At 49.3% G+C, this 21,008-nt stretch overlaps 2 protein-coding genes across 11 annotated transcripts in view; one reads left to right on the top strand and one right to left on the bottom strand.

The window, feature by feature from the left end:
- The window catches only part of PRMT7 (protein arginine methyltransferase 7), a 46,600-nt gene extending 31,285 nt beyond the window's left edge, over nucleotides 1–15,315 (top strand). For 8 of the 10 annotated variants that reach the window (XM_049109633.1, XM_025426640.3, XM_049109631.1 and 5 more), the window contains 10 exons: nucleotides 4,068–4,195; nucleotides 4,625–4,760; nucleotides 5,676–5,759; nucleotides 6,143–6,190; nucleotides 6,832–6,921; nucleotides 11,691–11,852; nucleotides 12,951–13,025; nucleotides 13,953–14,113; nucleotides 14,815–14,911; nucleotides 15,100–15,315. In XM_049109633.1, coding sequence (XP_048965590.1) covers nucleotides 4,068–4,195; nucleotides 4,625–4,760; nucleotides 5,676–5,759; nucleotides 6,143–6,190; nucleotides 6,832–6,921; nucleotides 11,691–11,852; nucleotides 12,951–13,025; nucleotides 13,953–14,113; nucleotides 14,815–14,911; nucleotides 15,100–15,267 — 1,149 coding nt within the window. In that variant the 3' untranslated portion in view covers nucleotides 15,268–15,315. Of the gene's footprint in view, nucleotides 1–4,067; nucleotides 4,196–4,624; nucleotides 4,761–5,675; nucleotides 5,760–6,142; nucleotides 6,191–6,831; nucleotides 6,922–11,690; nucleotides 11,853–12,950; nucleotides 13,026–13,952; nucleotides 14,114–14,814; nucleotides 14,922–15,099 lie in introns of all 10 variants that reach the window. The other 2 variants (XM_049109630.1, XM_049109635.1) reach the window with 2 other exon arrangements.
- Nucleotides 15,316–16,291: 976 nt separating this feature from the next.
- The window catches only part of SMPD3 (sphingomyelin phosphodiesterase 3), an 82,472-nt gene continuing 77,755 nt past the window's right edge, over nucleotides 16,292–21,008 (bottom strand). The window contains exons 8-9 of the mRNA XM_025426646.3: nucleotides 19,497–19,659; nucleotides 16,292–19,235 (exon numbers count right to left, since the gene is read on the bottom strand). Of these exons, the coding sequence (XP_025282431.1) occupies nucleotides 19,134–19,235; nucleotides 19,497–19,659 (265 nt within the window). The 3' untranslated portion in view covers nucleotides 16,292–19,133. The remainder of the gene's footprint in view (nucleotides 19,236–19,496; nucleotides 19,660–21,008) is intronic.

The raw sequence follows: 21,008 nt of genomic DNA, 5'->3' as shown, positions 1-21,008 counted from the left end.
TATTTTCCACCTGTTAGTGATAAAGTTCAGAAAGTTTGGTGATGTGCTCTGGGTGAAGCTGTGGGGGAAAAGTAGGCCAAAGAGCATCAGATCTTCCATGGAATGCAGGGAGGCTCAATCCATTACCATGGGAAGGGACACCACTTCTAGACATTTAGGCTCTGGGTAGATTGGCATATGCATATAATAGTGTGTCAGGATATTCACTGCAGCCCTGACTTAGTAAAAAAAAAAAAAAAAAAAAAATAGCCTAGAATAACCTAGAGGCCACTAGTAGGGGACTAACTAAGTCTCTTGTGCTATATCCATTCAGAGGGTGAGGCAGATCCCTTAGCACTGATAGAGAGCAATCTCCAGGATGGTCATTAAGTGAAACAAAAGCAGCGGTGTGGAACAGTGTGTGGCACGACAACATTAGTATTTTTAAAGATGAGAATATATGCGTTCCCGAGTTTACGTGTGTGGTAGGTGTGTTTAAGAATATCTTTGGAAGGGGATCCCTGGGTGGCGCAGCGGTTTAGCGCCTGCCTTTGGCCCAGGGCGCGATCCTGGAGACCCAGGATCGAATCCCACGTCGGGCTCCCGGTGCATGGAGCCTGCTTCTCCCTCTGCTTCTCCCTCTACCTGTGTCTCTGCCTCTCTCTCTCTCTCTCTCTCTGACTATCATAAATAAAAAAAAATTAAAAAAAAAAAGAATATCTTTGGAAGAAGTCACAGAAATTGGTAAAAGTGGTTGCTTCTGGGAAAGGGGCTGAAGGTTAGGGGTGGAAAGGAGACTTATTTTTCACTCCACCACCCTTTTATATCTTTTGAATTTTAACTCATGTGCATGTGTTGTCTCCTTCCTCTACACACACTCAAAGGAGAGAAAGTGGGAAAGGTACTTCAGGGCTGAGGAGTCAAACTTTCCTTCTAATGAGGGAGCAGAAGGCAGACTGAGAACAAAACACAAGCTGACACTTCACAATCCCTCCCACCGCCCACCCCCAGGTGGGATATGTGTGACATTCCTCAGCACTCCTGGCTACCCTAAAGCTGAGGGAAGGAAAAATAAGTGGTTAACTAATAGAGATCACCGTCCTGCAGGATGAGAGTCTCCCTCTCATCCCTCTCCCACAAAGCGTCTTAGTGATTTACAAGAGGAAAGCATTCTTTTTTTTTTGTTTTTGAGGAAAGCATTCTTATCAATAAAAACATTTTTTTTTAAAAAAACATTTTTATCACTAACCTAAATTCCAGAAAGAAACTCCCAGCTGTCTAATGTTAATGCTTTACTAGAGGGAAAAACAACCTCAACTTGGCAATGGAGAGGCCCCCAGTATCTTGTAGGCCCTTGTTAGCATATAGAAGTTCTTTTGAAACCTCTCTTTTTCCTTACCTCCCCCAACTCCCAAGTATATAATCAGCCACCCCTCACATCCCTAGTGCAGCAGCTCTTTCTGCCCACAGGTCCTGTCACCGTGCTCTAATAAAACCACCGTTTCACACCGAGGATGTCTCAAGAATTCTTTCTTGGCCATTGGCCTTGGACCTCACCAACATCACCAACATTTCCAAAAAAAAAAAAAAAAGCATCACTTCTCTATGTGGGAGGCCTTGGGCACCATTCTCTCTGTATTCTGTTGTCCTTTTACTTGTTTGGGCCCTGGGTTTATCTTGATTGCTGGCCTGATTCTAGGTGTACACAGGATGACATCAGTGGGATGGCCTTCGCTGCTCCCCTGCTCTCCAAGTTACTGCTTAGGCCAAAGAGTCATGACTGCTGCAGGATTGCAGTTGGTTTCCCCCACCCCTGGGCATGTGAGGTCCCCCCATCTCCCCTCTACTCTCCAGTTGCCTGGCCCTCTTCAGGCTATGTGAGTATTTGGGGGCCAGAAGGGGTGATCAGAATTCACCCACAGAATTGAGATAGACACTGGGCTGCTTTCTTCCTCTGTCGGAGTGTGATGGACACAAATTAGCATAAGAATATAGAATGCTAATACTTCATTTACGTATCTTCACTGTGCTACTCTATATTTTCTCCTCCAATCTTCTTACAAGAGGTGCTGGGTAACCACATAATGCCCAAACTGAGACTGAGGCCAGACCCAGTGATTGGAGCAGGGCCTCATGTGCAAGCAGCAGTGCTGGATGTTTGTCCCAGGTCTCCTGTGAGGTGTGTATCCTTCGTTTACCAGCGGTGACTTAATGGATTGTTAGAAATTTGAAGAGCTACTAATGGATCTCCCTCATGACTTCACTAAACTGCTCGTGGGCTGAAATACATTCAGTCTCTCACCTTGGCCAGTAGGTTCTGTCAACAGCCCTTTAGGGTCAGGACCTAGGAGGACACAATGGTCAGGGAGTGTTATGGGAGCTCCGGAGGGGTTGGGGAAGACTTCTCTTGTCTTTGGGTCAATTTGCATAGTAAGCAATGAACAACAGGTTTCAGAGAGTCTATTTTTCCCTCCTTGTTAGTGTTTACTTTTTCTTTTCTTTTTTCTTTTTTTTTTTTTTTTAAAGATTTTATTTATTTATTCATGACAGACACAGAGAGAGAGAGAGGCAGAGACACAGGCAGAGGGAGAAGTAGGCTCCATGCAGGGAGCCCGATGTGGGACTCGATCCTGGGTCTCCAGGATCACACCCCGGGCCCCGGGCTGAAGGCAGCACTAAACCACTGGGCCACTGGGGATGCCCAGTGTTTACTTTTTCTACTGTGTCTAGTTATACCATTTTCTAGCTTTTATGTTCAAGTAGACATTTTAGATACCTGGGAATGTCATTCACCTGCCTTTCAGTTAAATTCAAATCTGGGTAGGGTGGAATGTGTTCCTGAGTAGCGGGTTGGTGTCAGCTCTGTTTGCATCTGCACCCAGTGGTGCTCTGGAGTCTCCCAGGGACCAAGTTTTTCTTAGTTCCTGCCGACGACAGAGAATGAGCAAGCACACACTTAATCAAAATTGAGCCAGGCACCTACTTTTTAGAATAGTTCTTTCTTTTTTAAAGAGAGGCTTAAAAAATGGAAAAATAACAAGAGGCTTAAGGATGATGAGAGTAATAAACCTCCTTATGTAAAACAAAAATGAATCCAAAGTTACTCGGGGTCCTATCACTGCAGAGAACGTCCTTCTTTTGATCTCTTTCCATATGCACAAGTATTGTCAGTGTCAATTCCTGTGTTTTTGTGCTGCATCGGTCTTCAGTTACCATTTTTAGTGCTGCTGATACTCTGTATAAAGGCCTGTAGGTCCATTTCTGAGCTGCCTGACATTTGGGTTGGTGCTGGTTTTAGTAAGGCTGTTCATATGTAGCTTTTATTCTTTGTTTTTTCTTAGCAAAGTATCCTGTGTGGGGGGTTTATAGTGTTGAAAAGGAACAACACAGCTTATTAAAGGTTGATTCTGTATCATCATAAAGTATGTTTCACAATTTAAAGTATTCCAGGCCTTTTAAAAACTATATTGTTTTAAACATGGGGCTTGAACTCACGACTCTGAGATCAGGACTGGAGCTGAGATCAAGAGTTGGAGGCTTAACGGACTGAGCCACCTAGGTGCCTCTAGAAACTATTTAATTCAAAAGAATAAACAGAACAAAACCTTTCTGTACTATTTTCCCCACTTTTTATTTTGAAAATTCTAAATCCAGAATAAATGAAAATAAACACTGATATGCCCTTTACCTAGAATTACCAGTTGTTAACATTTGCTTTCTCTCTCTGCCTCCATTTTCCCTCTCTTCTTCTCTTCATTGCATGTACACACACACACACGTGTGAGGTAGAGGTGTGCACATGAACACATGCACATGGGACAGAGACTGGAGACCCCCTCTCCTGAGCCCCTCTTGAATATTGCTGTCTTGGGCTACATTTATCCTTCTAAAGCCAGCAGTGTTCCAGCAAGCTTTCTGGCCATTAGCCTCTCTGACTTGAGAATTTTCTTTATTTCTTTGACAAGAGTAGGCATCTGTAGTCCATGGCCTGGTCTCCCTGCAAGTGGATTTTTTGGCTTGGATTTTGACTCTTGGATTAGAAATGTTGCTTTTTTGGAGGACAGCTGATTCTTTCTTCCCTTTTTCAGTGGCGGGACCACTGGATGCAGTGTGTGTACTTCCTGCCACAAGAAGAGCCCGTTGTCCAAGGCTCAAGCCTCTGCCTGGTAGCCCACCACGATGACTATTGTGTATGGTACAGCCTCCAGAGGACCAGGTATGCCCTGGATCTTAGTGTGGGTAGTGTGCACTGGGCTGGTGTCATTGTGCACTTATATAAGTTCACCTTAGAAACCCTGTAGAGGCTCAAGTGGGCAGGTTTGCGTCTGAACATAATAAAATAAGAGCAAAAGTTTGTGACTGAATGTGTTAGCATCCACTGTCATGTACTCAGAAGAGGCTGCCCCAGGTATAGAGCCCCCATTTGGAAGAGACGTAAATGAGAAATCTTGAAATGGGGGGCCCTCCAACCTGTAATGCCCATCTAAAGCCAGTTCCTAGACTCATGCCCTCTAGAGGATGTGCATATGCTCACGATGGCCCATCTGTTTTACCTGGGAAGACTCCTGTGCCATGCCTTCATGCCTGCCAGTTCCTAAAAGATCATGCTCATGATATATGTCTATCTGTTCATTTCCTGGCCCAGTGCTGAAAAGAATGGGGGAGTCTACCCAGCACGCCCTGTGTGCGACTGCCAAGCTCACCTGCTCTGGAACCGGCCTCGGTTTGGAGAGATCAATGATCAGGACAGAACTGATCAGTATGTCCAGGCCCTGAGAACGGTAAGTGTCCAGCCTCTCAGGTGGTTATAGGTAAGAAGGAGTTTGTCCCATGGACCCCAGCTCATTGCTTGCTTATAGTTCGTTGGTTTTGATTACTGTGCTCCCTAGTCTTCAGATGGCTTCTAGGTGGGCCCTCAGGTGATGAGGCAGGGAGGATGTTACTGGACTTTGTGAGGGCTTGTTCTCTGCTCTCCTGTGAGAGCCTCTGCCTGAGATCCTTACCCTGGCCCCTGCCTTTTGTTCTTCTAAACACTTGGCCTTTGTGGTCACTAGCAGTTCCTTGAGTGATCCCAGTAGACTCAGCCACCTGTTCTTCCTTTCATCTGCTGCCTCCTAATACTCTCAAAAATATATATCTGTTTTTTTAACTCTCCTGCCTGAAAACCTGTGTTCCCCGCTGCCTGTAGCAGGGGTCTCTCAGGCCAGGACAACACAGGGTTTGGAGGGGTGTCTCTTGGACCTCTTGGAATTGTATGCAGAAACGTGTGTACGTATGCGAATCGATGCATTTTTGCAGGAAGGAAGAGCCCAACTGTCTTAAGTTTCTCTCAGAGGGATCTGGGACATAAAAAATAATTCCTGTCTTTGGCAAATCACTCGACAGACCCACAACTGTCTGTGCTATGACCATAGATGGGGAGATGGCCTCCAGCAAGTGGGGCAGATCTTCAGTAGGGCCTTCTAGGACAGCTTGAGGAGAGCTTTCTCTGACAGTGAGGTCTGGGTGGAGAGAGGTGGGTGAGTGGATACATTGGAGAGAAGATCCAGCTGGGTGTTGAGTGGTTAGAATTGGATTAAAGGATCACAGAGTGAGTTGGTGGGGTCCGGGGAAGGGAAGCATTTCTGTTAGTTTGCCAACAAGAATTTCTTGACCTATTATAAGAAAACAGGAGTTGGGTGGTTCTTTTTCTGCAGATGCTGAAGCCAGACAGTGTGTGCCTGTGCGTCAGTGATGGCAGCCTGCTCTCCTTGCTGGCCCATCACCTTGGGGCAGAGCAGGTACTGGACATGCGCCATTCTGTCAGCTTCCTGAAGGTGGCTCCTTAGTTTGACTGTTACGTGGTCTGGGTACACAGTTCTGTGACTCAAGCTCTTTGCAAGCACAGCTGTCACGGGTGCGGGGGCTTTGGGGCTTATTGCTCTGTGTGCAGGCAGGAGCCAGGCTGTAGCTATCCCCATGTAGCTGCAGCTCTGGTGACGGAGTCTGTACCTTGCTAGGGTCAGTGCTGAAAGAGGGGGTGCTGTCCCTGTGGGTCATGAATACCGGTAGACCTGGTTGGGTGGTACCTTCTGCCCTGGAATGGTCTTGTTGGTGTTTAATCTTTAATTTCTTTTTCTATCAGTTGAATCTCCTACCACTAAGAGCATGGTATTCTCTTTAGGTGTTTACAATAGAGAGCTCAGCAGCTTCGCACAGACTGATGAAAAAAGTAAGTGGTGATTGTTGTTACCGAAATAACGAGGGGACCAGGCGAGCCTGCCTTCCCGAGTCTGGGATTGATTGCTGTGTTCTGTGTTGGCACTAAGGGAGCAAGTGAGAACTCCCACCTTGAGAGCTGGCTCAGAAGTGTTCCTGGGCTGTCAGTGGATAGCAGCAAACATTCAGACTCTGCTTTGTTTTTTTATGGCTTTTCTCCTCACTTCACATAAAGCTAACAAAACTAAAATCTTTGCAGTGATACAACTGAATTTATGATTTGTTTCTGGGACCCAGTGCCCAGGGAGTCACTGCTCACAAGCTGGCCTGACTGGTTAGTTCTGTGATGGTGTTTCTCCCCCGGCCAGTGATTGGTTTTGATTTCTTTCTCTCTGAAGGAAACTCCCAGAACTACAGTCCTATTGCTGAGTCCTGCTGTTATACCTGCCGGAGAAATTTCTTTTGCTGTTATAGCATTTTGTTAGTGCTCTCATCCTTGGTGCACAGGAAGCCCCTGGAGGAGAGAGTTTTCACAAAGCAGTTAAAAGTGGTGCTCTAGAACTATTTAACCAGAAAACTTCAAACAGACAAGGCAACTTTGAGATGTTTTTTTCTGGACAAAAACAATACTTTCTATTTTTTTTTCTTGTTAAGATTTTCAAGGCTAACCACCTGGAAGATAAAATTAATATAATAGAGAAACGGCCTGAGTTGTTAACATCTGCAGACTTGGAAGGTAAAAAGGTGAGTGGCGAGGGGCTGTGTATCTGCATGGACAGCATAGCACTGACCTGGCCTGAGCGCCCCCCTTCTCTTCTCCCAGCTGGCCCCACACCTCACCTGGCCCCCGTGAGGGTGTGGTGAGGCGTGGTGTAGATGCTTGCTGTGCAGATTCTTGCGTTGCTCTGAACTCCAGCTGATCTCTGCTCCTTCCGAGTGAGGGCACAATGGCTGTGGTGGGATGAATAGCAGCGTCCTGTCGCCTCTCTGCCCTCCCCTTGCACAGTGCTCCAGCTCCATCTGCTCCCGTGTTTTCGTTCACCTTTGGCATTTCTGCTTCTTTCCTGCCACCGCTGAGATTGATCTGTCTCTCACAGCTGGTCTTCTGACCCCATCTCCCCTGGCCCTGTGTGCCTCTGAAACTACTTCTTAGTGACCCAAGAAACTAACTACAGTATTCCCACACATTTCCTCTCACCAGCCTCCTGGACCCTTATGACCCAGAGGCCTTCTTAACACATTTCTTTCTTTCTTTCTTTTTTTTTTTTTTTTCACATTTCTTTTTAGGTCCTTAAGAGACTGCTTTATTTTATTTATTTTATTTTATTTTATTTTATTTTATTTTATTTTTATTTTTGTTTTTTTTGAGACTGCTTTTTTTTTTAGGGGCACCTGGTGGCTTAGTCGGTTAAGCCTCTAACTCTTGGTTTCGGCTCAGGTTGTGATCTCAGGGTTGTGGGATCGAGCCCTGTGGAGCCCCACCCTCAGCAGAGAATCTCCTTAAGGTTCTCTCTCACCCCCGACACTCCCCCTGTATGTGCTTTCTCTCTCTCAAATCTTAAAAAAAAAAGAGAGAGAGAGAGACTAGTTTTCCAGTTTTTTGTCTTTCTAGCTGCTCCTTCTCAGCTTCTCGTGGGTTTCTTTTCCTTCGTTTGATCCTCTTGTGGCAATGTTCCTTGATGCTTTCTCCTTGGCTCTTCTCTCCTCTCTCTCTGTGGGCCCCTCTCTGGGTGGTCACATCCTTTCCTATAAGGGAATCTTTGGCTGCCAAAGCCGGGTCTGCAAATCTCTTATGTCCGAGTACTGGATAGCTTTCCTTGCATATCCTGCAAGCCCTTCAAGCTGGAACTGATCATCTTTCTTTGCCAACTTTTTTTTTTTTTTTTAAACAGTTTTACTGAGATGTAATTGACATACCATAAAGTTAACCCGTGTCAAGTGTCTAACTCAATGATTTTTAGTAAATTTTTTTTTTAAGATTTTATTCAGGGATGCCTGGTGACTCAGCAGTTGAGCCTCCCAGGTGCCCCTGATTTTTAGTAAATTTATAGAGTTGTACAACTATTTTACGTTTTTAGCTTTAGAGCATTTCTATCCCTAACCCCTAGCCCCAGGCAAGCACTGATTTGGTTTCTGTCTGTAAATTTGTTTTTCTTGGGCATTTTATGTAAGTGAAATAAAACAATACGTGGTCTTTAGTGTTGGGCTTCTTTCACTTGTCACACCTTTGAGATTCACCCATGTTGTAGAATGTGCCGGTATTTTGTTCATTTTTATTGCTGAATGGTATGCTGTGCCACATTTTGTTTATCCATTCACCTGTTGATGGAATTTGGATTGTTCCAAAAACTATTTTTGGCTATTATATACTGCTGCTGTGAACGTTTTCTTTTTTTAGTTTTAGAAGGGAACTGATACAGTTAGATTTTTTAAGTTTAGATTAATTTAAAAGCTTTACTTATTTAAGTAATCTTTGAGTCTGATGTGGGGCTCAAACTTACGGCCCCGAGATCAAGAGTCCCATGCTCTTCTGACTGAGCCAGCCAGGCGTGCCGCCATTGCTGCTTTGAGCATGGATATATAAGTCTTTGTGAGGATATATGTTTTTAATTTTCTTAGATGCTTAGACTTGGGATTGCTTAGTTGTGTGATGTTTTTTAACTTTTTAAGATACTGGTAAACTGTTGTCCAAAGCAACTATACCATTTACATTCTGACCAGTAACATGTATGAAAGTTCCAGTTTTTCTTATCTTTATCAACACTTGGTATTGTCTATCATTTTTATTAGAGTCATTTTAGCAGGTGTGTGATAATATCTCATAGTTTTGATTCGTTTTTGAGATGTAATTCACGTGCCATACAATTCACCCATTTACTTTGTGGAATTTAGTGATTTAGTACTTTCATAAGGCCATACAGTCATCACTATAATCTATTTTATTTTATTTTTTTTAAATTTTTTAAAGATTTTATTTATTTATTCATAGAGACACAGCTAGAGAGAGAGAGGCAAAGACACAGGCAGAGGGAGAAGCAGGCTCCATGCAAGGAGCCCGATGCGGGACTCGATCCTGGGTCTCCAGGATCACGCCCTGGGCTGCCGGCGGTGCTAAACCGCTGCGCCACCGGTGCTGCCCCTATAATCAGTTTTAGAACATTTTCATTGTCCAAAAAGAAAGCCTGTGCCCATTAGCAGTCACTTCCCATTTGTCTCCAATCCTCCCAGCCTCTGGGCAACCTCTGATGTACTTTTTGTTGATGTACAATTTATTGATTCTGAACATTTCACATAAATGGAATCATATGAAGTGTGAGGTCTGTTTGTGACTGGCTTCTTTCAAGGTTCATCCATGTTGTAGCGTAAGTTGGTACTACATTTCTGCTTACGACTTAATATTCCATTGCATGGATAGACCACATTTTGTTTATCTGTTGAACAGTTGCTGGACACTTGGGTTGTTTCCACTTTTTGGTTTTGACTGCCTGCTATCTAAATACTCAGTACAAGTTGAATTCTTTTTTCCTTCTCACAGATGAGAATTAAAAAGATACTCCAGGGATCCCTGGGTGGCGCAGCGGTTTGGCTCCTGCCTTTGGCCCAGGGCGCGATCCTGGAGACCTGGGATCGAATCCCACGTCGGGCTTCCGGTGCATGGAGCCTGCTTCTCCCTCTGCCTGTGTCTCTGCCTCTCTCTCTCTTTCTCTGTGACTATCATAAATAAAAAAAAAAAAAAAAAAAAAAAAAGATACTCCAGTTTTAGGGGCACCTGGGTGGCTCACTGGTTGAGTGTCTGCCTTTGGCTCAGGTCATGATCCTGGGGTCCTGGGATTGAGTAACACATCAGGTTCCCCACAGGTAGCCTGCTTCTCCCTCTGCCTGTGTCTCTGCATCTCTCATGAATAAATAAATAAAATCTTTTTTTTTTAAAGATTTATTTATTTATGATAGACATAGAGAGAGAGAGGCAGAGACACAGGCGGAGGGAGAAGCAGGCTCCATGCTGGGAGCCCGACACAGCACTCGATCCCGGGACTCCAGGATTGCGCCCTGGGCCAAAGGCAGGCGCTAAACTGCTGAGCCACCCAGGGATCCCCAATAAATAAAATCTTAAAAAAGAAAAAACATATTCTAGTTTTATAAGCCATTGATAATGGTGTACCAGCTAGACTCCAGGTCACTAGAGTGGTGACTAGAAGGGTAAGACCAGGCATTCTTGCCTTGTTCTGATGTTGCAGGGTAGGGGGTACTCAGGGCCAACCTTTTCTATCTTCAGTGTTTCCTTCTGCATCTTCCTTACCTCAGCCAGACACCTAGGTATCATTTGAGACTGGCCCCTCCCTTGATGCCCATCTGCTTGGGCCTAGCCCTGGGTCCCCTATCTCCTCAGCCTCTGCTGCATCTCCCAGTTCTTCCTTCTGTACACTCTCTACTCCTTGCTTGGACCATTGCTGTACTCACCCAAGTCCTAAGTCCTCTCCTATGCCCACGCTCCTTGCAGATGGTGTCTCCACATGCTTCATGGTTTCAGAGGGCCCTTTCTAAAACACACTCCTCATTTTGAGCCCCTGATTAAGGCATTTAGAGATCCCATCTTACCTCCAGGAAAGAGTCCAGTCCCTGTGGCCTGTCATCAGCTGCCTTTGGGTGACCTGGCTTCTCTCTACTTTTCTGGCCTTACTCTTTACCGACCCTGACCCATTTGCTCATGTAATAAGCTCCCGAAGGGCCTTGCTCTCACATCTTTACTTTTGTCCCTGCATCCCTCTGCTCAATTCCTGGTCCTTTGCTTTTCTGACTCCTATTCATGCATTAGTTAATTTACTCAGCAGACATTTGCTGAGCATCTGCTCGAGGCCAAGCACTTGGCAGGGTGCTGGGGATACTGTGCTGCCAATGTCCCCACTTTTGTGGTACGCAGAACCTAGTGAGGAAGACTGCTAGAGGAGTACTGATGACAGTTTGTCATGATAAAGCTTTGAGTGGGGATCTACCTACAGGATGCCATTCAGGAAGCTCTTCCCTCTAGGGTCCTTCCACATGTCCCTTCCTCACCTCTGTCTGCAGAGCTTACTGCGCTGCCAACCTTTTCTGTTCCCTCTTCCACTCTGCGCTCCTGTGGGCATGGCTTGTGTCTGCTTCTCATCTTTGTGTCCTTTAGGGCAGGTGTAGACCTGGCATACCCGTTGGTTGACTGAGTGAGTGAATGAATGCCTTTTTATTTCCATGTTTCCCATGAAACTTTTTTTTTTTAGATTTTATTTATTTATTTGAAAGAGCACTTGAGAGCATGAGCATGGGGAGGGGCAGAGGGAGAAGCAGACTGCCCTCTGAGCAGGGAGCCCGACAGAGGGGCTCAATCCCAGGACCCTGGGATCATGACCTGAGCTGAAGACAACACTTCACTGACTGAGCCACCCAGACGCCCCTTCCCATGAAACTTGTAACTTGTCCTTCACTCTTTAGCTGAATCATTCTGATACCTTGGTCCTGCTTCTTGTTCTGATTGCCAGGTATCTCTTCTCCTGGGCGAGCCGTTCTTCACCACTAGCCTGCTGCCATGGCACAACCTGTACTTCTGGTATGTGCGGACTGCTGTGGACCAGCATCTGGGACCTGGTGCAGTGGTGATGCCCCAGGCTGCCTCGCTGTATGCTGTGGTTGTGGAGTTCAGGGTAGGCCACCCAGAAGTTGTAGAAGGGGTGGGAGGCGGAGGTCCTTGTTTTCTTGCAGAGACCTCGAGTGCAGATAGAGCAATGTGAGTCTTAATGATATGAGCCTCTGCTTTTCTGTATCAGCTCACTGCAGGGTTGAATGGAAGAGGCTTGCCTTTGTACAAATGCAATAATTCGGCATACGAAATGGAAATGGCTGTGTGTTGTCATTTTACAATTATCCCTTATCAGAATAATTAAAAAACATAAATGAGTTTCAGAAGACATGCTGCGCAGCTCACTCTGCTCTTACTAAGAACTGGCGCTCTAGTTGTTAAAAGCATTTTGAGATGGAGAGTCAGCTTCTTTTGTAAGAAAAAATTGAAAAGCTTCATTTTAATTTTCTCATCAAAGCAGAACGAGTCACAAAGTCGTTTTGGGAAGGCATTTCTTCTTAAAAGGATTTTGAAGTGCTTTCAGCCTGAGAAGTAGAGTGAACCTCCTTTGATATTTCTTTGATAAGAGCTACTTTATCCATGGTAGCTCAGTGGCTCCATAGCTTATTTTCTGGGCATTTCTTCTGTATTGTTTATTTACTTAATGAGATTTCCACAGGACTTCTGGCTTTCGTGGCCCAGGAGGGAATGTGGGAATGAAGCTCATTCCCAGGCATATATCCTGGAAACAGGACATAAAATTGGCTGACCAGAATGCTCTTCTGGTCCTCTTCCTCCCATTGCCCTCATGCTCTGTTCATGGGTGCAGAGCCTCAGGAACTGGTTTACAGATTTCCCAAAGAAACCCCATCCCAGTGGCTCTGGTCAATTGTCCCCTGTGGGAGAGGACTTGGGGTCATGTGAGACTTTGCAGATTTGAGTGACCATCCCGGATCCTTGATACTTCTGAGCACCTTAGGATCTCTTCCAGGTGTGCAGGAAAAGCAACGTGTGCCTCAGATTTGGGACTGGGGTACTCCCAGCCCGACTTCAGTAGCCCTTCTTGCTCTTGTCACCACACTTCCATGTCTCTGGGTGGGTGTGGATGTCTGTGTGCTGTCCTACAGAACCTGTGATGTCCATCCCCAGCTGGGTGTCGACAAGGGCTGTGCCTTCCTCACAGGACCTGTGGCGGATCCGGAGTCCCTGTGGTGACTGCGAAGGCTTTGATGTGCACATCATGGATGACATGATTAAGGTAGGTGGGGTCATAGTTCCTACCTGCAGTGTCCCACCCACTCATTCCATGGTCCTTCTACTTGGCCTTTTCACAGTAGATGAACATGTAGATTCTGAGTCTGGCCCTGTTTCTTATCCCACCCATCACTTCTGCCATGTGGGCCATACCCTGCACCCTCTCATTGCTTGGCTTTATACGCTTTCCGGCCCCCCTTGTGTCACCTTCAGTCAGCGGTCCAGAGATCACCTGTGGGGCAGCCTTCCTGCCCAGCCCCCTTCTCAGCTAAAGACTAGTGTCCCCAGGCACTGAGATTCCTTGTCTCCCTCTAGACTGGGAGCGTCGTGTAGGGGTAATCTGGCTGCTATAGTGCTCAGTAGAAGTCACTGAATGGCTGAGTGTCCAAGTGTCAAGATTTTTTTTTTAAGATTTTATGTATTTATTCATGAGAGAGACACAGAGAGGCAGAGACACAAGCAGAGGGAGAAGCAGGCTCCATGCAGGGAGCCCGATGTGGGACTCGATCCCAGGACTCCAGGATCATGCTCTGGGCCGAAGGCAGGTGCTCAACCGCTGAGCCACCCAGTGTCCCAGATGTTTTGTTTTTTAACCAGTGTAGACATTTGGTCCTCTGAATAGCTCATGAGACAGGCAGTGTCATCCCATTTTAAAAGGGAGAAGATGAGGCTTAGGTATAGTGATTCTCTGAGGAGATTGTGCATGGCTGCAGGGAGTGGAGAAAGCAGCTGGTCTGATCCAGGTGCCTGTGGTTTTTCTGTGAGGACCCACTACCCCATGTAACTATGGCAGTTACTCTGAGGGACCAGAGCCAAGTAGGTGAAGGACCATTGGCCTGGACCTTGGAGACTGGACATGAGCCCCTTATCCCCTAAGCCATCGGCTCTGTCTCTGTTTCTGCCCACCCCCACCTCCCTTTAACCTTCTCAGCGTGCCCTGGACTTCAGGGAGAGCAAGGAGGCCGAGCCCCACCCGCTGTGGGAGTACCCCTGCCGCAGCTTGTCTGAGCCTCAACACATCCTGACCTTCGATTTCCGGCAACTGGTCCCCCCGCACCCGCTCCGTGCTGAGGGCTCCATCAACCTGAGGAGGTGAGAACAGGTTCTGGGGTGCAGCAGGCGGGGGAAGGGTGGGTGGGGCCTGCTTTCTGTCTAGTTACCGCCCCAGTGGCTAAGCACTTACTTCAGCTTCTTACACGTGGATGGGATGGCCTCCCTGTCTGGGCCTTGCTCATCGTGGTCCAAAGTGGCCCTGAGTCTGTAGCAGGTCCCCACAGCCCTGGGTATGTGCAGGTGGAGAGAGTGAGCCAGAGTGGGCTTGGCGTATCTACCCATATCTGCAGCTCCCTTGGAGCTAAGCATCATGAGGATCATAGCTGTAGAGAAACCTGATTTTTTGGTTGCTATGGTTACCATTAGGCCATTTTCCCTGAACTCTGCTGGGAATTAAAGCAGGTTGGGAATTGGTGAGGGCTGCTCGTTTTGAGGCACAGTTGGTCCATCCAGCTCCAGCATACTTCACAGGGAGGAGCTGCTGCTTTCCTGAGGAAACACCTCTGTCCCCTGGCTCTTCTGAGTGCTTGGCCAGGCTGCAGGGAACAAGTGGGCCTTTGGGTTGTGGTTCTTTTGCTCAGCATTTTGCTAAGTGGCCTATAGTCAGGTGATATTAGCAGCCTTCTGACTGGGCAGGAAGGAAAGATGGGAGGTTTCTGGCAAGCAGAGGGAAGCTGTGGCTATGCCTGCCCATCTCTTGTGTGGCTGTTTCTATTTGGCCCAACGTCCCCCACCCCCAGGCCTGGGAGGAGCCATGGGGCCGTCCTGTGGATGGAATACCACCTGACTCCGGACAGCACTGTCAGCACCGGCCTCCTGAAGCCTGCCGAGGACAAGGTAGTGCTGCGTACGTGAGTCCCAGAGCAGGTATTCCTGGCCTGTGCAGCTAGGTCGCAGCTCCTCCATGGCCTCGGCTCACCTGGCCGTGAGCAGCAGCTTCTCACTGCGAGTTTCCCAGGCTAGAGGCTGAGCAGGAGGGGGCTTGGGTGCCAGGAGCCCTCACTGCCTTCTTGTTCCTTTTACAGGGGGATTACTGTTGCTGGAACCCCCACTGCAAGCAGGCTGTGTACTTCTTCACCACACCAGACTGCAGAGCGTCGCTGAGTGGCTCCCGGACTGTCGGCTACACCGTGGAGTTCCACCCCCACACCGGAGACATCACCATGGATTTCACCCTGGCTGATGGGTGCTGACCCTCACTTGTTGAAAAATAAAGTGGCCCTAGGGCTCTGGGCTCTGAATGGCGTGGCTTTCTGGGAAGCAAAGTGAAGGCACCTCTCTTTTCAGGGCCCAGTTTGACCTCTGGGCTCTAAGGAACCTGCTTCCCTTTTTGCATTTTTGCACCACCAGCTCCTTGCTTCGGGTGTGATGGGCAGCATGAGCTGCTGACTGAATTGGGAGCTGAGCGGGGGCCAGGGAGCCACCCTGCCATGTTTCTGAAGTGATCAGAAAACTTAATGTGTCAGCGTCCCTCTGCTGTCCTGGAGTTGGCTGGGCTGGGCAGGTTGTGTGCTGCTCTCAGCCTCTCAGTGCTGTGGTGGGTGTGCTTCCCCTGTTGGAGCCAGCCCCGCCTATCCTAAGGAACCTCTGGATCCTTCCTGCTTGGCTCCAGCTAGAGGCAGAGATGCAGATTGTGGCTAGGCCCTGGGCTTGAAAGACCCTAGCAGGACTGTCTTTCTCTATAGCGGGTAACATTGTCAAGGCACATCCATAAGCATCTGGCTTCGGTGTGCAGCCTCAGCAGATGACCAAGACTTGACACCTGCACATCAGGCTGCTGCTCAGGGGATAGGGAAGAGGTTGTCTCAGAGCATTTCCTGAGATGCAGACCCAGGAAACCAGCCACCAGGAGGAGGAGCCAGGAGGTAAAGCCTTTTCCAGTGTGCCCCCATTCTAGCAGAGGGACCTTCTGCCACCTTGAAGTGTGAGGCAGATGGGTGCGGTCGGTGTAGCCACCCCACCCTAGCCTTGCTTGTGCCAGGGGGAAGGCTAGAGTCCTGAGGAGGCCCAGCCTTCTCCCACTGAAGATGCCCTTTGCTCTTTATTTCTGCTTCCCCAGAGAACAAGGAGGTAGTAGGATCCCAGGTGGCCTGGTTTTCTGGTGGTTTGGGGCAGACTTGGCCTGTTCTCATGTGGATGGGGGGCGAGGCGGGAAATACGGGGCCCCCCCCCCGCAGCCTAGCCCCAGCTTGCCACTCAAATAAGAGAACACCAGCCTTGAGCCTCACAGTTTTATTTTCTTGTTATCCATCCTTCTGTTCAGCACCAATAAAGGGAAAAAACACCTCTCTTTTCAAAATATTTTATCAGGTGTAAAGATTGTTTTTCTTCTAGGGAAGAATCGTCTGGATATACATTTGATAATATTTTTACCAAAACCTTAGGTGTGCTTAACCATATAAAACCCCTAATGTCCCATGAGGATACAATACAGAAAAAAATACAGAAATTAAAAAATTGTTTTTTTTTTTCTTTTTTAAAACAGTATTTCTAAATCTCAGCAAGTTAATACAATAGTTAAAAAGCATCAAGGTTAATATCCATACTTAAAACTCAAGGTGGTTTGGACAAATGGAAATGACCGTTTCCTTCCGAAGCTGACCCCTGCCTCCTGGCTCCTCTGGAGGAAGCTGGGCCTGGGGCAGGCGTGGGGCCTCAGGTGGGGATTTGGATGACCCCTGTGTCCACCCCTCCTAGGCCTAGATGCCATAGAATCTGAGATCCTGGTAGTGTTTTCTTTCTTTTTTAAAAATCAAAATGTAAAAGTCTGGCTTGTGCATGGTCCTAGGAGTCCACAGCCTTGATGAAACGTATGGTTGGGCAGTGATGGCCTCAGTGCTGAGGCTGCGCCAGAGGGAAGTGCTAGGGGAGGTGGGATGCAAGCTGGCCTGGCTCAGTTGCCAGAGCCAGGCTGGGCAGAGGCGACCTTGTTAGGACAGGAAATGACCGAGGCACAGGGAGGTATGACTTGCCTAAGGCCACCCTGTGAGTAGGGAGAGAAGCATGCGCCCCCTGTGCCGTGGCTCCCATAGCGCTGCCCTGGGAGGGAGGTGGCTCCTTGGTGGGTTGCAGGCTGTGCTGGAGTTGCTCTGCTTCAGGAACCCTGGCCTCTGTCTCCGCTGTTCTCCTGGACATAGCCTACTTGAAGCCTGGGGCCTTGGCTCAGTCCCAGTCCTCCAGGCGTCGAGTGTGTTCAGTTGGGCCCTGCCTGTGTGAGCAGATTCCTGGCTGCTCCTCTGACCCCACAAAGCCTAGCCAAAGCCCTGAAGGCCAGGCCCTTGGTGGAGAGGCACAGCAGAGAGCCCAAGTGGGATTGTGTGCTCAGTGGTAAGCAGCTCGTCCTGGCTCTGGATGCAGGGTGGGGCTGGGGGCTTGGTCAGTGAAGCCCTCAACCCAGACACTGCCCCGGACAAACCAAGGCTCCCGTGTGTCTGGTTCTCAGGAGTGTCCTCCCCCAGCACTGGGCCTGCCTCTGGCTGGCTGCTGGGCCCCTTCTTGCAGCTCAAGTGAGTGACAAGGCACAGTGTCAGCGAACCGGCACCAGGAGGCCTCTGGCAGAAGGGTCCTGGTACACTGCCCAGCTGAGCTGGCCTGAACCAGGTGGGCACAAGGTCAGGGTGCCACAAGGAGGGGAGACCAGTGGGGGTTGTCAAGGACAGTCTTCCAAGTTGGAGGGTCCTTGCACTGGGAAACAAAACCCTCCGTTGCGTGACTAGTGAGGGGGAGCATCCCCGGATGTGTTTAAAAAGGTGGACAGAGCAGTGCTGCCGTGGAGTGGGGAGCTGTGGACCTCACCTGTAGGCTCCGTTGTGTACTGCCCAGGTAGCTAGTGCTGGCCCTGGTCACATGGTGGCAGAGTGGGCATCTATGGGCCTGGCTGCCAGCCAGTACCACTGGCTGCCCCAGGCAAGCAGTGGCCCCTGGCCTTCACCCCCGTCCTCCACACTGGTGAGGGCGAGGGGACAGGCCGATCTGCACCTTGGCTTCCTGCCCCTTCATCCAGGGCCCCTGGGCTGCATTTCAGGATGGGCGGGGGAGGACCGAGCTATAGCCTCACCCAGAGGCAGGCAGACAGTTCCTGAGCTCAGCCAGGGAAAGCTTGGTCCCAAACCAGAGAGGTGTCCAGAAGCGAAATGGAATCAGGTGGAAGAGGATGCGTTGGTTTTGACAGAAGAGAAGCTATAAATCATTTGGAAAACCTGAAGCCCCCCCCGCCCCTTTATGCCATGAGTTCCCCTTCTTCCTGTGAAAAAGTGATGCTCTCTCCTCAGATTCCCTTTGCCCACTTTGAAGTCTCTTGGGGGAATCTCTGGGGCCCTGGTTCGCTGGGAGAGGGGAGCCCGAACAGCGTTCTCCCTCATGGTTGGCGGACCCTCTAAACGAAGGGTGGTAACTTTTTCTGTTTTTCTTTTTAAAATGTGATCGCCCTTGAATGCAAGACCCTGGGAAGAGCCCGGGCTTGCTGGTAACTGGACACAGCCCTCACGGTCCCTGCTCGCTGGCCGTCGGGGCTGGAGGCGGGAACGCGCGGCTCTGTGCCCAGGAATGCTTCTTTGGCTGGTTCTGATTGTGTTTGGAGTTTGGCCTTGGGTGAGGCCCAAGTGAGGGGTCTGTGTGGCTACGGTGTGGCACGTGACATGCGGGCAGCGTGCATGCGAGGGTGCAGGCATGCGAGACAACATGGCAGCAGACAAAAATAATGAACCCTGGACGAAGCTTGAGAAGAGATACAAAGAGTACAGAAACCCGGTTCTCATACTAACCCCCGGGTTACAAACTAGGTTGTGCTGTAGATTTGTAGAAAATCACGTTTTGAAAGAATGGCACTGTTGGGCAGCTGCGGCTCCCAAGGCCGTCCTGACTCCTCTGTCCACGGTGAGTGCCCAGAGGTGCAGGGCAGCGCTGGTTCCAGCTCACCTGGGACTGACCGAGGCTCCCCCCCGGGTCCCTGCCCTCCTCCCCGGGCACCAGGGGTGCTCACTGGAGGGGACATGGCCAGAGAGGTGCTGCGGCTCAGAGGGCTGGCAGAGGGCCCCCTGCTTGGAATGACGTGGCTGGTCTATGCCTCCTCCTCCCCTGCAGACACCATCAGCCGCATGGCCACTGGAAGGTGGTCGGTCAGGCCAGACAGCTGGGTGATAAAACTGAACTCTTCCACCTCCTGTAGGGGAGAAGCATCCCGATTAGGTCCAGGGGATATCCTACAAAGGGGGGGCCTGGAGGTCAGGGGTGGGGCTGTGGGGTGGGGGCCAGAGCTGGCCAGGATCTTCCTGGACAGGGGCGGGGGCATTACATGGCCCCCAGGTTCTCCGGGATGGACTGATCTCGTTTTCAGAGGAGAGCTCAGTGCTGTTGAGGGGTGCAGGGCAAGGGTCCCCTATCTACAGGCATGGCCTGGGTCCCCAGCCCGCCCCAGACTCACGGCCTTCCAGTCCGGCCACAGCCCCTCCTCCGCGTACAGTATGTAGTCGATGCGCCTGCCGTTGCCTTTCAGCAGGTCCTTGCGTCCCTTCTGGCCTGCCCCAGGGCTCTTGCTGGTGGGGAAGGCCAGGTACTCCCTGCGGCCTTCCTCGCTCTCCAAGACCCTGCTCAACACACAGGAAAGCACAGGAAGCAAGGTGAGCCCCTTGCCCCATTCCCCGGTCCCCAGATCCTGAGTATGGAGCTATGTTCTCATCCTCAGTGAGACAGGCAGTTCAGACCAAACCCTTGTGTTTAAGATCTATTCGCTGTGGACCCAGCAAGGGACTGGGGTGGAGGCTGAGCTGTGTGACTCCAGAGTCTGTCCAGGAGTATCCCCTGTCCACCTCGGGCTTGGCTGTGGCTGAAACTTGGACACAGAATTGTCCAGAACCTGGAGCCGAGTTGGGGACAGAGGTGCTGAACGGGGCTGTACTTGGAGCCATTGGAGGGGCCTGTTTTGGGAAAGGGTCTTTGCAGGGACCCACTCCTGTGCCTTGTTTCAGGTCATCAGGGGGCTGGGGTTGCCAGGAGAGCACCCAGGCCCTAGACCGGGACTGGACTCTTGGGTCAGTCTATTTCCGAGCAGCTATGCCACCAGACCCCTGGGTTTGCCTCTGATACAAGGATGATTGCTGTGGGCCCCAGGACTTGGAGACCAGGCATCCTGAGAAAGGAACATGGAGGGCACCTGTAGAAAGAGCATGTGACTCTTGATCTTGATGTTGTGAGTTTGGGTCCCACATTGGGTGTAGAGATTACTCAAATAAATAAAACTTGGGGTTCTTGGGTGGCTCAGTTAAGTGCCTTTGGCTCAGGTCATGATCTCAGGGTCTTGGGATTGAGCCCCACGTTGGGCTCCCTGCTCAGTGAGGAGTCTGCTTCGTCCTCTCCCTCTGCCCCTCCCCCCATTTGTACACATGAGCACATGTGCCATCTCTCTCAAAGTCTTAAAAAAAATAAATAAAACTTAAAACAATGTGGGATATGACTGCCATCCCATTTCTTGGGGGAAGGAAAGTGATGTGGGTCAAGGTTCTACAGGGTGTGCAAGGCGCTCAAGTGGGGCGTTAACACCCTGAATTCAGGTCTTTTGACTTCCTGTCTGCTGTTCCCTTCCTGCCAGGTTTCCTCTGGAGCTGGAGCACCCATTGTGGAGAGCCTTCATGGGAGGCTTGCAGAGGGCAGGCACAGTCGCCAATAGACACCGCGCAGGCCTGCCAGGTCGGCTAATGCCTGGACAAATGGAAGGGGCGCCTGGACACACACAGCCAGCAAACATAGGTTTCTACAAGGTCTTTATCAGCCCTGAAATAAATACACTAATGACATGCAGAACATCATTACATCTCAGAAATATAATCCATTACTGTCCTTTGCCTTTGATAATTAATTCCAGCATCAATGATCTAAGAGTTACTGATAGTCATTTTTAAATCATCATCTCATAAAAAGATAATTTTCTCGGCATAGG

Source organism: Canis lupus, chromosome 5 (assembly GCF_003254725.2).
Source record: "Canis lupus dingo isolate Sandy chromosome 5, ASM325472v2, whole genome shotgun sequence".
NCBI classification, from domain to species: Eukaryota; Metazoa; Chordata; class Mammalia; order Carnivora; family Canidae; genus Canis; species Canis lupus.
This window is presented reverse-complemented; position numbering and strand designations above follow the sequence as displayed.